At 37.9% G+C, this 17,915-nt stretch overlaps 1 protein-coding gene across 10 annotated transcripts in view; it reads right to left on the bottom strand.

Annotated features, from left to right (window-relative positions):
• ATRX (P-loop containing nucleoside triphosphate hydrolases superfamily protein) overlaps positions 1 to 17,915 on the bottom strand; it is a 106,071-nt gene that overhangs the window by 24,464 nt on the left and 63,692 nt on the right. For all 10 annotated transcript variants that reach the window (XR_016103371.1, XM_088958307.1, XM_088958315.1 and 7 more), the window contains 3 exons: positions 16,427 to 16,546; positions 9,644 to 9,810; positions 9,133 to 9,274 (listed from right to left, as the gene is read on the bottom strand). Coding sequence is in view for 9 of the 10 variants with exons in the window: in XM_088958307.1 (XP_088814433.1) it covers positions 9,133 to 9,274; positions 9,644 to 9,810; positions 16,427 to 16,546 (429 nt within the window). In the remaining variant the exon portion in view is untranslated. The remainder of the gene's footprint in view (positions 1 to 9,132; positions 9,275 to 9,643; positions 9,811 to 16,426; positions 16,547 to 17,915) is intronic.

Genomic DNA, 17,915 nt, shown 5'->3' with positions numbered 1-17,915 from the left:
TCCCTTGCTGGTGGCTTCTATTCATCATCTCTCTTTCCTTTTGTTTCGAAGAGTGTGCCACCTCATTCCAAGCCCTTATTATATCAGTCACTGTAAAACATTGGAAGATGTCGAGTTTTTATCCGATGGACCACATTCCACCAACTCCTCCTTTGACCTGAGCTTCTCGTTAAATATTCTTTCATTCCTCTCCTCCTAAATGATCCACATTACAGCAGCTCTAACTGCCTTCTGCATTGTTCCCTCACTACACCCTAGGGAGTTATCCACCTGCAACCAAAAAGAGAACAAAAAGATTCCCAAATAAACAAGGCAAAGGGACAAGAGAATAGTAAATGGCATAAGGATTCACCATATACAAAACAAAGACAGCACACATGTAGGGAAAGACATCTATTCAGCCTCCTTTTTTGAAGCATATCACAGGTGTTGACCTTTCCAAAGAAACCTCCCAGAACTGTGCTTGAACTCTGGGTGGCATGGACTTACTCCAAATTTCTTTCATTGGGAACTTTTCTCCCACCTCTAATGGTTGTAAAAGTGAATTAAAAAAAAAAAGGCACAAGTAAGAAAACAAGAAAGCAAGAAAGCACACTAGAGTTTATGCAACATCTGAGTAAGGGTCTCACAATCACTATCTCTCAGCCCCCTTCTGAAACCAAAATTCCAACTCACACCCAGAGAAGGTGACAAATCTCGAAATAGGTTGATACTTGTGGTCAAACATTAAATAAAGGCTGCGGAAAAGGGAACTAAGAGGAACATCAACCAACAAATTTCTTTCAATGGAAACCTCTAGAGAGACTTCCCTAGTAAAGAGGTATTCCTAAGAATCAGATTCCCTATACCTAGTCCTCCCTTCTTCTTTGCTTTAATAGTTTGTTCCCACTTCACTAGATGGCACCTCTTCTCATCCCCAGGCTCCCACAGAAAATCCCTCATAAGCTTTTCCAGCTGACCTGATATCCTAGATGGAATTCTAAAGATGGACAAGAAGTAAATTGGGAGATTGGCTAAACTTGTTCAAATCAGAGTTAGCCTCCAACCCATCGAAATGCAGTTCCTCTTCCAAAGGGCCAGCTTTCTAGTGAATCTCTTGACCACCGGTTTCCAAAACACTTACTGATCTCAAATTCCCTCCTAGGGGTAGTCCTAGATACTCCATAGGCCATTGCCTACTCAAACCTTCATCCTCCACAGAGATGTCTGCTATACAACTCTTTGCTCGGTTCACTTTCAATTTAGAGATGGATTCAAAGGAGTTAATAAGCTCTTTCAAATTTCCAGGATTTTCATGATTGCCTCCCTCACAGATGAGTAACTAGCACCTCACGACTTCCAATCCTCCACTCTCTAAACAAGTTGTTTTGATCAGCCTTGATAAGCATTCTACTCAACAGAATTAGTCATAACAATGACTTAACAATATGTAAACAACACAAAAGAAAAAGAAAACAGAACCTTCCAAATGGCTGTAAAAGGAACAAACGAGAAGCAATATGGAGCGCTTCTAGATTTAGCTTTATAATCAGTCGTCTTACTTGATTTACTTGATTTTCAATCTACTGAGGCCTAAATCTGATTGTGCTAAAATTTCATGCCTTGGTCAAATTTTGATGCCAGTAGAAAGATTCGAATTTTTAATGCTAAAATTTCATTAAAAAGAAAAAGCATTACAATCTAAATGGGTGTCAGGATGGCATTCCAATAGAACTAATCCACTTGAAAAAGATTCAAATTGCTTGAAGTTCAAGGACATCCCAAAAACTATCCATCAGATCTATTCTGTTAACTAGTGCAAATTCTGGAAGACCCAAAACTAGTCAGTTACAAACATTCCAACCAAATCTACTATCACCTCAAGGGTCTTCGACTTATTCTCAAACAGCCTTTTATTCCTTTCATTCCATATTGTCCAGCACACTGCAGAGGGAATGCAGCTCCAGATGATTCTAACCTTCTTGCTTCCTCTGAATCTTGGCCAAGAAGGGAAGAATCTTCTGAACCTTGGCAAAGAAGAGAAGATTTCTGCTGATGAAGATGGCTGAAAGACCCTAATATCAAATAAGAAAGTGTACAACTTCCAGATGAAGATGGCCACCTTGCAGGAAATGAACAAGTGACAAACTGTCTCCTCATTTGAATTGCATAAAAAACAATAACTTCAGACAATTAGTAGTTAATATGCTATCTAACGCTACCAGCCAAGCAAATGCTTCTACACAAATCCTGTTCCAACTATATAGGATCCGTTACACAAATCCTGTTCCATCAATCCTATTTGTTCAGTACAGTATCCATTATTCAATTATGAGCACTTCTGGCCCATTCAGCTTGTAACAGAGCACTTCTTCTTACAAGTTCTATAGAAGGTCTTCTCTGCACATGACCAAACCATCTTAGTGCACTTCCCATCATTTTTATCAACTATTGGAGCTACTATTAGCTTCCATCAAATAAGTTCATTTCTGTCCGGTTCTTATGTTTAGTTTATTTCCCATTTGTTCTGCTTAAATAACTTAGTTTTTTATTTGTTTTATGTGCAGGGGCATAAGAGTTATTTTCTCATCTTTTAAGTGCCGCCCTATATATAATATATTCTGGCACCACCAGAACTGATTCTCTCTCCAAACACTTTCTCCGCTCTTCTCCCTTCTCTCTTCTCTCTCTCCTCTCTTCTTCATCTTACTGTTTCTCCAAACTGAGATCAGAAAGACAACCTACAACTGTACCATGAAAAAAACCATATGAATCAAGACTGCCGAATGCTGTCAGAATGGTTGTGAGGTTCAAACCTCTTTTCTGTGGATCATGTGATCCTGTACCTGAGAATGGAAAACCTGTAGGTCATGGATGATGACCTGTTTTTACCCTTTTTTTGGTGTGACAACACTGTTTTATTATCTCTCCTGGTAGCTGGTGTGTTTTTAGATGATCTGGAAGAATGGTGAACCGTGACTGTTAAACCTGTACAGCACTGAAATCAACCTAAAAAAATTCTTTTTTTTTTTTTGAAGAATTAGTGCTGGTCTGTGTTCAGACTATGTCCAGGCTGGAGTGTGAATGTCGGCTGCATCTCTAGCATGCTTCTAGGACTGTTTTTTGGTTTCAGGAGGGATCTTAGGGTGTGTGTTGAGGCTGAATAGTGAACTGAACTATGTCCTCTTAGAATTCTGCAACTTCTGGAGGTCAAAACATAATGAGTGGGGAGCTGGATATCAGTTTCCCCATGGCTGTAATTCCCTTTGATGGACTAAATTGCCTCGAATGGTCTAGGGGAATTGAACTCTACATTACTACTAGGGGAAAAATAGGGTATATTAATGGCAAAGTGAAGGAACCAAAAACTGGAAGTGCTGAACATGACAGGTGAAACCAAAAAAATAGTATAGTGATGTCATGGCTCTTAGTTTCCGTGCTGCCACTAGTAAGGAAGACATTCATGTGGGATGAAACAGCTTATGAAATATGAGAACAAGCAAAATCTACCTATTTGAAGCAGAGGCACTATGCAAAGATATACCAACTTCAAGCTAAATCCTCTCCTTGCAAGTAGGGGGAGAGAAGTCTCTCAGTGTATTACTCAGATTTGACATCAATCTGGAAAGAACTAGACCATTATCAAAGTGTGAATTGGAAATGTGATGAAGATGCAAAGGCCTACAAACTACTTGTCTCCCAACAGCAAATATTTGCTTTTCTTTTGGGGCAGAACCCTACGTATGAGTCTATTAGGGTACAAATCTTGGGAAGTAAGGACTTACCTTCAGTCCAGAAGGTTTATGCCTTAGTTTAGTTTGAAGAGAGTAGAAAAAGTGTGATGAATTGTATACAGGGGGAGCTAGTTGCATTGGCAGTCCAGGGAGGTACTAGTGCAAATGGCAAAAGCTATTTTAAGAAGGGTGATGTACAAAAGAGGTTGGATGACAAAGACAAACTTTGGTGCACTCATTGTCATAAGTCCAAGCACACTAGAGACGCATGTTAGGACCTCCATGGGAAGCCTAAGTGGGCTCAAGAATTAAGTAAGAAATCAGCATTTGATCAATGTAAGAAGCCAGCTCAGTAGAATCAGAAGAAACTCAGCAAATGTGGCATCTAAAGAGACTAGTCATATGGTACCTCAAGAGTGACACCCTGGTTCTAATCCCAAGGAAGAGATTATCAACTCTTTTCATGACCATTTGGAATTAGGTGGTAGGGCACTTCACCAAATGGATTATGGCCCTACTCCTTCTATCTCCTTTGCGTCTACATCAAGTAACTCTGCCACTACCTTCCATGTGTAATCTCATACATTTGATTCCCTTGGATAATTAACTCTGGAGCTTCAAATCCCATGACTAGTAAGTCAAATTTATTTCAGGCATACAACCTCCTCTCTAGGAGAAATAAAGTGAGACTAGTCGATGGGTCATTCAACACCATAGCCAGTCAAGAAACCATCTCCCTTCCTTTCGATCTTACCCTCTTTAATGTGTTGCATGTTCCAAAATCACCTATCAATTTACTTTCCATTAGCAATATTACTCACTATTTGAATTGTTCAGTAACCTTCTTTCCTTCTTCTTATGTATTTCAAGATTTGATCTCGGGGAGGACACTTGGTAGAGGAAGCATGGTGGATAGTCTCTACGTGATGGAGAGCAAAGCCAGTCTTGTGGCTACGAAGTCTTTGAGTTCATCTAGTGAGAGTCGCGCTTATTTATGGTATAGTTGCCTTGGTCATCTTTCTTTTGAGTCATTAAAGCTTATGTTTCCAAAGTTACTCAAGTCTTTGTCAGTTAATGAGTTACAGTGTCTAACATGTCAATTGAGTAAACATTGTAGAAGTTCTTTTCCTTTAAGAAATAAAAGATCTGAATTTCCTTTTCACACTGTCTATTCTGATGCTTGGGGCCCTATTACTCTACCTTCTGAGACTAGGTATATGTATTTCATTACTTTAATTTATGACTATTCTAGATATACTTGGATTTACCCTATGCAATCTAGAGATGAAGTGCCAATGATTGTGAAAGATTTTAAACGCATTATTTTTACTCAATTCCAAACTGATATTCATATTTCCAATCAAACAACACAAAGGAGTAATTTCATAGTGATCTCACAGAGTTATATGTTTTGTGTGGATCTCTTCATCGGAGCTCTTGTGCTAAGACACCTCAACAAAAGTGTTGATGAGAGAAAAAATCACCATCTTCTTGAAGTTGCTCGTGATTATTACTCCATATGCATGTTCTGAAACACTTCAAGACGGATGTCGTTATATGTACTGCATATAGCATCAATCATATACCATCTCAATTGCTAGAATTATAGGCCCCAAATCCCTTGTGCTTTTCTCGATTACCCTTTATCTCAAAAGGGCTATCGATACTATGATCCTGCTTCACACAAGCACTATGTCTCCATGAATGTATCCTTCTTTGAGAGTAAACCTTTTTTTTTCTCGGTTTCTCCTTAGGGGGGTGTAAGGTTGAAGAGAAACACACCCAAGTTCAATTACCTCCTCTTCTTGATCTTCCTCCATTCAATGTCTTCCTTCGTCGCCACAAGAGCCAATAAAGTTCAAGAGCCATGGAACCTGACACTATGTAGCCAACATCATCAGACTCTCCAGAGGTAAATCCTCATCATCTAGGTACACTTGTTCCCATTGATATGCCTAATCATCTTGATATTGATCCTCCTGTCATCGATTATCTTGATGTTCCTATTGCTAATAAAAAGGGTGTTAGATCTTGTACTACTAATCATTCTATCTCTCACTTTGTATCGTGTGTTTCTTTCCTCCATTGACTGCATTTCTATTCATAAGAATGTGGCAGAAGATTTATCCATACTTGAATCGGCATATGCAATGAAAGAAATTAATGCCTTGCACAAAAATGGCACCTGGAATTAGTGGATCTTCCTGAAGGAAAAAAAAAACAAAGGGATGCATAGTTGTCAAGGTGACGCCTATGCACTTTTTGGGTCTTGCCTCGCCCAACGCCATATGATGTTTCTATAACAATTGTAATTTTTTCGTATTTAATATTTTTTTATACTTTATAATATAAATATAGACATGATGCACCGAATCATTATTTCTATTTTTTTCATATTATAATAATTTTTTTATTAATTTCTTATCTTTTTAAGGTTTATAATAGATAAAATATTTGAAGATAAGTTCTATCAGACGAGTTAAGAGGTATGCTCATCAAGTTCCCAGTTGCATGTCTTTGAAGAAGAGAAAGGCAAATTGATCACAAAGTTATGCTTTTCGTTCTTCTTCTTCTTCGGCAACAAAAAACAGGGGCTCCACCCCTTCTTCTTTTTCTTGTTTTGGAACAAAAACAGGGGCTCTGCCCCTTCTTTTTTTCTCCTCCTCTCCTCTCTTCTTCTGCTCCCATTGTTGTAGGAGCAGGGGTTCCGCCCCTCCCTTCTCTTTTTTTTGGAACAAAAACAGGGGCTCTGCCCCTTCTACTCCTATTGTTGCAATGTTGCTGGAACAAAAAACAGGGCTTACACCCTTCTTTTTCTTTTTCTTTTTTGGAACAAAAACAAGGGCTCTGCCTATTCTTCTTTCCTCATCCTCCTCCTCTCTTCTTCTTCTAGAACAAAAAATAGGGGTTTGTTTCTTTTTCAGGAAGAAAGATAGGGGCTCTACACTTTTGTATTTCTATTTCAACAACAAAAATTGGGGTTCATCCCATTTTTATTTTACTTATGTTTTAGATATTAAGTGACACCTAGGTGCCTAAGCGACCAGGTGACTAAGCACTCCCCTATCACCTAGGTTCGCCTTGGCGCCTTGAAAACTATGGTGGGATGCAAGTGGGCATTCACAGTGAAGCATAGGGATGATGGTATGGTAAAAAGGTACAAAGTCAGATTAGTGGCAAAAGGGTTTACACAAGTGTTAAAGTGTATGGAGTAGACTATGCAGAAACCTTTGCTCTAGTAGCCAAGATGAACACTATTAGAATCCTCCTTTCAGTTGCAACTAATCTTGACTGGGAATGTCACCAATTGGACACTAAAAATGCATTCTTGAAAGGTAAGCTAGAGGAGGAGGTGTACATGACTCAGCCTCCAGATTTTTGTGCCAAAGGTAGTGAACAAAAAGGTGTACAGGTTGAAAAAATCGTTATATGGGTTGAAACAGTCACCTCAGGCCTTAGTTGTACAATAAATGGGGCTCAAACAATGTTAGTCAGATCATACTCTGTATGTGAAGAAAGGTGAAGGGAAAATTGCAGCTCTAGTCGTGTATGTTGATGACATAGTGATCACAAGAGAATATAACACTGAAAATATAAATGTTGAAGAAATTCTTATCCACTCAGTTCAAATTGAAAGATCTAGGCCCCTTATGTTATTTCTTTGGGATTGAAATTGCTCGCTCTCAAAAGGGCATCTTTATTTCTCAAAAGAAATAAGTACTAGATCTATTAGAGGACACAGGCAAGTTAGGAGTGAAGCTAATTGATTAACCCACAGAACCTAATCATCAACTTGGTGATAATCAGTGGGAGGCTATGTAAGGAGACAATTATATTGTCTATGACCAAACCTGACATTGCATATGCAGTGGGTGTCCTGAGTCAATTCATGTATAATCCTAAGACTTCCCACTTTGAAGCTACAAAAAGGATCCTTAGATACCTCAAGAAGTTCCCAAGTGCTGGTTTGTTATTCCAAAAGCATGGGCATTTGAATGTTGAAGTATATACAGATGCTGATTGGGTATGAACAGCCAATGATAGTCTACTAGTGGGTCTTTGTGGGAGGAAACTTAATTCCCTAGAGAAGTAATAAACAAAGCGTGGCGGCTAGGTCCAATGTTGAAGCTGAATACAGAGCAGTCTCATGGAGTTGCTAAACTCATGTGGATAAAGAACCTATTAGAGGTGAATTGGGCTTTGCAGTTAATAGTCCTATGTCACCCTATTGTGACAATAAAGCTGCTATCAACATTGCTGCCAACCTAGTCCTCCATGATAGGACAAAACATATTGAAGTGGACAAGCATTTTATTAGGGAAAAATTTGTGAGTGGAGAAGTATGCAATGACTATGTTAGTTCAGAAGGGCTTGCAGACATTTTCACCAAGGGTCTTCATCACGTGCGGCTCATTGGTTTGTGTGACAAGTTGGGCATGATTGACATCTATATTCCAACTTGAGGGGGAGTGTTGAAATAGCTTAGTTTTTTATTTGTTTAGTTTATTTCATATTTTTTCTGCTTAAATAACTTAGTTTTTTATTTGTTTTATGTACTGTAAGTGTCGGAAGGGCACAAGAGCCATTTTTCATCTTTTAAGTGTTGCCCTATATATAATAATGTATTCTGGCACTGCCAGAACTGATTCACTCTCCAAACACTTTCTCTACTCTTCTCCCTTCTCTCTTCTCTCCTCTCTTCTTATTTCTTCTATTTTTCTCTATTAATACTGACCATGTCCTTTTTAGTTTTCCCACCCATCCATCTCAACATTCACATTTTTACCAAACTCATTTTTTTAACATGTTGCTACTAGAATATATCTTTCTCCCATATAACATAATCCTTCTCACAGCCTCATACAAGGTCAATTTCCATTTCATTAGTAAACAGAAACTCCTGGAACATAATTTTGACAAACCTCCATTGAATGTAAAGCATCTCCTCCAGCAATTAGTTTTGGATGTTCCTCATGTTCTTTAAATCCCTCCAGTTTTTTATATTCCACTGACTGAATGTGCGCAATAAAGTTGGTTGTCTTATTATAAGACTTTTACATACCAGATTAGTTCCAATCATTTGGCAGGTTCAGACCTGGAATGGTTTGGAGCCACCTATGTCAAACACAAACCTGAAACCGATAACACCTACAAACAATACATTTGGTAGTCTGGGTGTGGATATGTATGGATTCAACCCAAACACAACAAGTTGAGGACACTAAGAGGAGAAGCTAGGGTACCAATCATGAGTTCAAGACCAACTCTATTTTTTTTCCACTTCTTGTTCATGGTTGTCTTCTTCCATACATACAAAATATGTAATGCAAAAAATACATTGTTAATTACGAGCCACTTAAAAATAATAATATAGAATATCAGTCTTCTAAGGAAAACTTTGATAATGCAAAACATGCACCTGTAGGGCATAACAAATTTCTCTAGCCACATGCCTGTCCTTCACATGCTTTCCAAGGGACAAGTTTCTAAAAGCAGTGTAGCCAATCAAGAAAACACCACCCTTAGCTTTCCACTTTGTGAGCAAATCCAACCTTCTATCCCTGTAAACCAGAGGACCATGTGATGTGAGCAGCTCTATTTCATACAAAGTAGATAGATATGAAAATAAATTAGAATCACTTGTACATAACACAGAATGCAGTGATAAAATGGTTTAACTCCAATCCTTCCAATAGGGGCAAATTTTCCAATAATAAATAAAAGAACAAGAGCACAATTCATCCACATTGTGCAGACCCATGAGAGTCTCTTGGATAAAACTATGATGCATCATAAAATGATTCTCTTTATCTATTAGTTCTCACGTCAAAAAGGATCACATCCCACAAAAATCAACACCTTGCTCCAAATGGGAAGGGATCATGAGGAAAGAATACCATAAGCTATAATGCATAGAAAAGTATTCCAACCTTGAAACGTCTTCCAGCATAAAGACACGAAGTGGCTTTAACTCCACAGGTCTCCACTTTACAAATTCTTGTCGCCAATTGTGCAACACATTTACAGGTGTAACAATAAGTGCAGTTTTAAACCCTAAATCAACAGCTCTCATAGCAGTGTACAGAAAAGCTATGACCTGCACATGCAATTTGAGAATCATAATAAACTTAATAAATCAAAACCAAAAAGAATGCAAACCATGAAAAGAAAATGACCATTTGAACTCCAAAATCAAGTAAAAAATACTCCTGTAATTTCTTATCCTGAGAACATTGAATATATACAAAACATTATACAATCACCATGTGTCCACCAATAACAAATGAGTAGAAAGTTTTGTACAGACTATACTAGATAAGTATATAACATGCAGATAAGGTAAAAAGATAAAATATTTACAGTATCCACTAAAAAATTAGACAAAGGACATAAGATCAGAGAAAGAATATCACTTGATGTTTGTTAAGTGACTTTTCTTATATTAAAAAGAAAATATTATAAAAATAAAAAGAGAAAACAAAGGAAGGTGGCCAGCAGTAAGACGAGAGGAAAAGGGATAACTTCACCTCCAAGATTAAACCCACCCCCCTTCAACAATACACCAAATACAACCAAAGGCCAAAAGAAAAAAAAATACCAAGAAAAACATCTAAACACTGCTAAACTAAACAAGACGAGTCATTTGAAAATATTTTGTGAGTGTTCAAGTAATTAGTCACCAAATCTTCCTTTCATTTCATCCCACGGCTAAGTTTTTTAAGCTCTCTGATTGATCTAGGGTTTAAAATGCTACCTTCCTTCCCTAAAAAACAACCAGTATGCACTTCTCTCCCCTGCCAGCTTTGGTTCCTGAGCCTCTCAGCTCCTTCTGTCCAGGGTTGACAGGGAAGGAGCAACAGATTGATGATCAGCACCTGCAACTAAACAACTAAACTAGGACTAGCATAAGGGTGGGGATGTTACTTGGATGGAGAGATTGGAGGGTTAAGGGTAGGCTCAGCTGCTGGGCAGTCATGCCTGCTAGCTCCTTAGACTGAAAGGCTAATGCCTCCGTTTCAGCTACCTGTGATGAGCACCTCAAGCTGGCATGAAGAGGCTTTCACCACCACTGAAAAACAGTCAGCTGGGGCCAAACGTAAAATTTTGAGGAAAAAGGTGTCTCACTTGAGAAGAAAACCCTAGTTTTGGGTGGTTGAAGAGCAGTTCTTTGCTTGGAATAGCAAATCTAGCTTAGTAAAAGCCCTAATTTGATATTCGTTTGCATCTATTCACTCAGTGGAGCAGACTAAAGGAGAAGCCAAATATCCCACAGATTCCAGGCTTGGACATGGGGGGCCAATGGAGATTGTGTTAGGGGCAACGACCACTATGAAGTTGTATGAACCAATTATTTAGCTTGGTCTAAAATACACATGTAGTAGAGGAAAATGTAATTACCGTGAGCAAGAAGAAACCGGCAGAGGATGACCCTAGCTATGAAAGGTGGATGCAGAAAAATACAAAGTAGTGGGTTGGTTAGTGAACTCTATGCAACCACATATTAGTCACCACTACCTATGGATGGAAACAACAAAGGAAGTGTGGGATAGTGTCACGGAGACTTATTCCCAAAAGTTGGATGTTGCTTGGGCCTACAAATTGAAGAATGATGCGAATAATCTAAGACGGGGAAAAGCCCTTAGCCATCTACTTCTCCATGCTGAAATCTCTTTGGCAAGAAATTGATTTGATGGAAATTGTTGTTTGGGGGTGTAATAAGAATGCAGAAACACATAGGAAGTTGGTGGAGAGAAATCGGGTCTTTGAGTTCCTCATTGGACTCAACCCAAAATATGATATTGTGAGGCAGAATGTTTTGTCAAAGATTGAGGTGGCATTGTATCAGGCTTATGCTATGTTGAGTAGTAAGGAGAGCATAAGACAGGTTCAGTTTGTAGAGCCGCAAGTTATCATTATGCTAATGTTGGGATGAAACCAAAGGTTAACACTAGGAAGAAAGATGTTGTCTGTGAGTACAACAAGAAAGAGGCCTAAACATATTAAAGACACCTATTGGAAGCTGCACCCAGAGCTCATTCCTGCCAGGCCCAAGAATGGAAACAGTGGAAAAATGATTGAGAATGAAAAAAATGGAAATGCAAATGTAGACACCAACTCACAAAATGAACAGAGGCAAAGTGATGAGAAGTTAGCGGGAGAGCAACTTGCAGCCGCTAGGGTTGAGTATGAGAAGTATGCTCGAATAATCAATCATCTAGAGTCTACTGCTATAGCATTTACTTCATTAAAGACAGCTCCTCTACCTATGCACACTCAGTATTCATGCCACTACAAATTATGTTACTATTTCAGGTACTCACAAAATACCTTTGCATAATTGATTCTAATGCCTCTGACCATATGGCCAGCATTAACCTTATAAACTCTTTTCTAGCTAGAACAAGATATCCCTTTCCGATGGCTCTCTTGCTTCTATCATAGGAAATGGAGACATCAAGACCTCACGTGCTCTAACCTAATAATTTGTTCTTTCATGTACCTAAACTTAATACTAATTTACTTTCAATTAGCAATTTGACTAAATCCCTAAATTGCAATATGACCTTTTTGCCTTCATATTGTGTTTTTCAAAACATGAAATCTCATAAGGTAATTAGGAGTGGCCATGAGGTGAATGGGATATATCCGTTAGACATGGCCGAGTAGAGTCAAGTACAACCTCAGAGAACTATTTTTATTTCACAATCCACTAGTCGTATTATGTTATGTCATAGTTGTTTGGATCATTTGTCTTTCTCTTCATTGAGTCAATTGATTCCAACTATTTAAATGTATAAGCCTATCGAGTCTACATTCTGAGTCTTGTGAGTTCTCAAAGCATTGTAAGAGCACTTATCCTTCAAGTAATAAAAGATCGACTATTCCTTTTAATATTGTTCACTCGGATGTGTAGGTGGCCTTACCATTTACCTTGTATGGGTGGTATAGATATTTCATCCAGTTTATTGATGACTTTTCACGATATACCTGCATCTACCTGCTTATAGATATTTCATCCTAAACTTGTGCCATAGTTCCACGAATATATACTCAGTTTGATACCCACATCAAAATATTTCAATCAAACAATGCTAAGGAATATTTTGAGAAGGATCTTACCTCCTACCTTGAAAATTTTGGGGTTGTTCATCAGAGTTCTTGTGCTCGTACTCCACAACAAAATAGAGTAGCAAAGAGGAAAAAATAGATATATTGCGGAAGTTGCAAGGAGTATTTTTTTTGCTACCCATGTTCCTATCAAATTTTGGGGTGATGCAATTTTAAAAGCCACTTATCTTATTAACCATATGCCTTCCCATGTCTTGGGGTTAAAGTCTCCTTTTGGTGTCCTCTTTCTTGGTGTTGAGGTTTTCTCCATTCTTGTGCATCTCTTTGGTTACACTTGCTATGTCCAAATTCTCAATTCCAAGAGACAAAAGCTTGAAACCAAGTGTATCTTCACATTAGTCGCACCCAGTTTGTTTTCATGGATGTCACCTTTGTAAAATTAGTTCCTTTTTATAGTCATCCTTCTAAGGGGGAGAGTCTCTTGAATAGTTTTCTTCAACCCTTCCTTTGCCAGCTCCAGCTGAGTCTTGTGTTGAGCCCTCCATAGTTACTTCCAATCTCGAGGAGGGATCCTCTCCTTCAAGGTTTTCCATTCCTGCTCCTCCCCCTCATTCTAATAGACTCTAGTTTTTACCACCCATCCTATCCTTTGGAGGTGGTACCAACGGCAAAGACTAAGGCAGACACATGTTGATCCCACATCTCCATTTGAGTCTCAGGTGTTTCCAATCATCAAAGAGAGGACAGGTTTGACATCACCACCAGCAACTTCGTTTCTAGACCTTAACTTTCCCATTGCTCTGAGAAAGGATAAGAGGAAATTTATAACTCATTAAATTTCCAAACATCTTTCTTATAGCTTGTTGTCCCCATCCTACCATTTCTTTCTAGCATCCATTTCCTCTTAACCCATCCCAAAGTCAGCGACTGAAGCCTTAGCCAAACCAGAGTGGAGCCTGTGGAGGGATGTCGTAAGAACTAAAATAGAAGCACTTCATAAGAATAATACTTGGGATACTATTGACAGAAGGAACCTGTTGGGTGCAAGTGGGTTTACACTATCAAGTATCATGCAGATGGGTCAATTGAAAGATATAAGACATGTCTTGTTGCCAAGGGATATATCCAGGTATATGGGATAGATTACATTGAACCCTCTCTAGTTGCTAAAATGACTTCTGTGAGAGTTCTTTTTATCTTTAGCACATAGTTTTCAAGGTGCAAAAGCGAGGCTAGGCGACAAGGGGGCACTTGGTCGCCGAATCGCCTAGGCAATGAATTTTTTATGTAGAAAACATAGATCCTAGGGTAGTTTCCTAGGTACTATAACAATATTTCCTTAGTAATTATTCATACTTTTCATAAAAAAATATAGAGTTCATGTTAAAGTATAGAAAATCAGCATATTCATGAGAAGAAAGAGAAGGAAAATAAATATCAAAAAATATAGGGGCTGAAAATAAATAGTAGTAGTAGTACTAGTACTTCTTCCTTACTTATTGGTTCAGGTTTTAAAGTCTTTGATGGTTCAATACAGCATTTAGCAATGCTTGTATTGATTAGGCCTTACAAATAAGAAAATAATAAAAATAAATTAGTATATAAACACAAAAAATGAATAATTTAGTTTAATAGTGCTTGTTTTATAAATATGATGTCAAAAAATAAAGAATAAAAAAGTATAACAATACGTAGTACAAAACTGCTTGGCAATTAAGCGAGGCGAGCTTCAAAGGGCGTCGCCTTGACAACTATGCTTTAGCAGTGAGTTGTGATTAACCACTTTATCAGTTTGATATTAAGAATGTATTCCTGAACGGCAATCTCATTGAAGAAGTATATATGTCCCTACCCCTTGATATACATGGTGAGAAGATCCAAGGTAAGATCCACATGGTTGGTATGACAAGTTTAGGGCTGCTCTTGTTCAATTCGGCTACACTCAGACTCAATCAGATCATACCCTCTTTGTTAAAGGGAGAAGTAATCTCGTCACATTTCTTATCGTTTATGTGGATGATATTTTTGTTACTGGTAGTGATAAACAAGAAATTAATGATTTCAAAAAGTTCCTCAATTTTGAATTTGAGATCAAAGGCTTAGGGGAGTTGTGGTATTTTTTGGGCATTGAGGTTGCTAGGTCCAAAGAAGGTATCTTTATTTCTCAGTTGAAGAATGCGTTGGATCTTCTTACCGAGAATGGGAAACATAGTGCTAAACCTGCCTCCACCCCTATTGATGTGAATCATAAACCCTTAGTTGATGATGGAGAGCTTTTAGCTGACAAGTGAGTGTTTCAGGGACTACTGGGAAACTTCTTTACCTATGTATGACTCGTCCAGACATTTCATATGTTATGAGTGTAATCAGCCAACTTATACATGTTCCCCAAAGACACAGATATGGTTGTTGCAGAAAGGGTACTATGCTATCTTAAGGGAACTCCCAGGAATGGTATATTATTTGCTAAACATGGTCATATGAAGGTAGAAGCATATGTTAATATGTAAATACTAATTGAGCAGGTAATCTTGATGAAAGGAGGTTCACATCAGGCTATTATGCTATGGTAGCTGAGAATATTGTTTCTTGGAAAAGTAAAAAGCAGTTAGTGGTTGCTAGTTCTTCAGTTAGTATAGGGCTATGGCCCATGGGGTTTCTAAGTTGATGTGGCTTAGATCTCTCCTTGATGAAATGGGTGTCTCATGTGACAAGCCACTGATGTTATATTGTGGTAACTAGGCTACTTTTAAGATTGCTCAGAACTCAGTTCAGCATGATAAAACTAAACACATTGAGGTAGACAGACACTTTATACAGGAAAGAGTGGCTTTAGGAGAGGTGTGCCTTCTTTTCATTGCATCAGAAGAGCAGCTAGCAAATTTTTCTACTAAGGGAGTTCCAAAAGCAAAGCTTCAACCTTATGTAAGCAAGATGGGCATGATTGACATCTATGCTCAGCTTGAGGGAGAATGTAGTGAGAATGGGCCGAATAGGCCTTAGTTTCTTTATTCCTTTTAAGTTGTGTTTTATGTTTATGTTCCTCCATTTATGGGCCTTAATTATGGGCCTCATTTGTTTTGTTTTATTAATTCTTTAGTGTTGGCCACCCCATTAAGGGCATCCAGGGAATTGTACTCAGTTTAGAATTCATAAATATAAAAGATATCATGGTGGGCTAGAGAGAGGATTGAACTCTTCTCTTCTCTCTTCCCTTCTCTTCTCCTTTTACAAACTTCTGCTAAAATTTTTTCTTTCATCTTTCTTTTCTTCTCTTTTTTTATATTTCTGAATTATTGCAAGTGTGTTTCACAACTAAATGACCAAACAATTGTAAATGAAACTCTTAGCACAAAATTAGAACAATAACCAAGGTACCATGACACCATCACACATTGATGCCCAACCACCAAGTAAATTAAACATATCGATGCCCAGTACCAAATGCTAGTGCATTATACACCACATATCTAAAAAATAGGTTTAATTAAGATGAGTCCACCAAATGTCCATCCACTTGGCTCTTACTATCTTACAGATATGTGGTGTAACCTGCATTTGCAAGTGATGCAAGGAAAAAATAAAATCCAAAATAAAAATGGTATCCTCTCTATACATGTAGAGAGAGAGAGAGAGAGAGAGACCTGAAATGTTTTACCAAGGCCCATCATATGAGCTAAGATACAGCCAAGACCTTTATCCCCGGACTTCACCTTTCTAACAGACTGTATGATATTTTCCCACATAAACCGAATCCCTGCAGTCTGCAGTAATTACAAGTGAATTATTAAAAAAGGAACACAAATGATGGACATTTGACCGGTCAACCCATGTCAAAAATTAAAAAAAAAAACAACAAAAAATCAGACACTGAAGGAGCAACTCCAAACATTTATTCCTTCATGAAATTGTCAATTTAAAATAATATGCTAATGCAGAGCACAGCCAGTTCTAACAAATTATAAAAAAAGGAATACACTTTGCCAATAGAGAGTAGAAAAATAATATAATATTAAATGAAATAAAAACTTAAACAAACACCTAAAACTACAAACACCTAAACAATAAAGAATATCTAAAGCAAAATTCTACCATTATTGTGAAACTACTCATTGGTAAGTATATTTGGATCAGTTTCATATCTAACCACTTGCAATCACCATTACACTACCAATAGCCAAGGAGGAACAAAGGAGTGATACATGCTCTTTTCTTCTTCTTCTTCTTCTTTTTTTTTTTTTTGACAAAAAAGATACCTAAGAAAAATTATACAGATATACATGAAAAGAAGCATGAAAACATTCAATTGTAAAAAGCATAAAGCTATGCATAAATATAGAGAAGCTTTATATATAGAACCAAAACAGAAGTACCAAGTACTAACAGGCTCCAAAATCTAATATCCAAAATACCTTTTAATATAACACAGAGAGAGAGCGAGAGAGCTGCAGATTCAACAAAATCTATTCCTAAAACATTATCGTGATTTTTTTCAGGTCAACAAATCCAATAAAATCTATGGATAAGTACACTGCACCCCACCGCAGAATTCTGAATTCCACTACAGACCTCCAACAATTCAAAATGTCAAACACCCACACCCTAAACAATACCCGCCCGTGTATTGGCATCAATTCCGAGCTGGCACCTACCCCAACTGTACGGTGGGGCTAAGAATTGTGGGCTGAATAGTCATTCTCCCTAAAATCTACAAGTAAAGGTAAGCCCATTTCTGAGTTTGCTCTTCCTTCTGCATCTTTTTCTGGGTTTAATTCGAATTTGGGTCTCTTAGAACAAAACTTAGATATTCTAAAATCCCGTCTTACTGAAAATACTGGATTTCTTGATCCTTGTAAGGTTGCTGGTCTTATATAGATTCCCCACCCTCCGGTTGGCTTCTCAAATGTTTAAACCTTGTCTAACCCCCTTCTCTCTCTCGGATTTTTGTAAAAGGTGGCAATGATTGGAACGTGAGATGTGATTCTTAGATCTTCAGAGGATTCACAAGAAGGTCCAACGCCACTACCATGATGATGTTACTGTTATTGTTTTGTTCTTAAATTATGACCTTATTTCAAGAGGATCAGTACAAAGCCCTCCAGTCTCTGTCCAAATTGCTCTGGTACACTGATA

This window comes from Nelumbo lutea, chromosome 1, assembly GCF_056320005.1.
Source record: "Nelumbo lutea isolate HS-2025 chromosome 1, American lotus-T2T, whole genome shotgun sequence".
Lineage (NCBI taxonomy): Eukaryota > Viridiplantae > Streptophyta > Magnoliopsida > Proteales > Nelumbonaceae > Nelumbo > Nelumbo lutea.
Note: the sequence above shows the minus strand (reverse complement) of the source record. Positions and strands in the feature narration are given on the sequence as shown.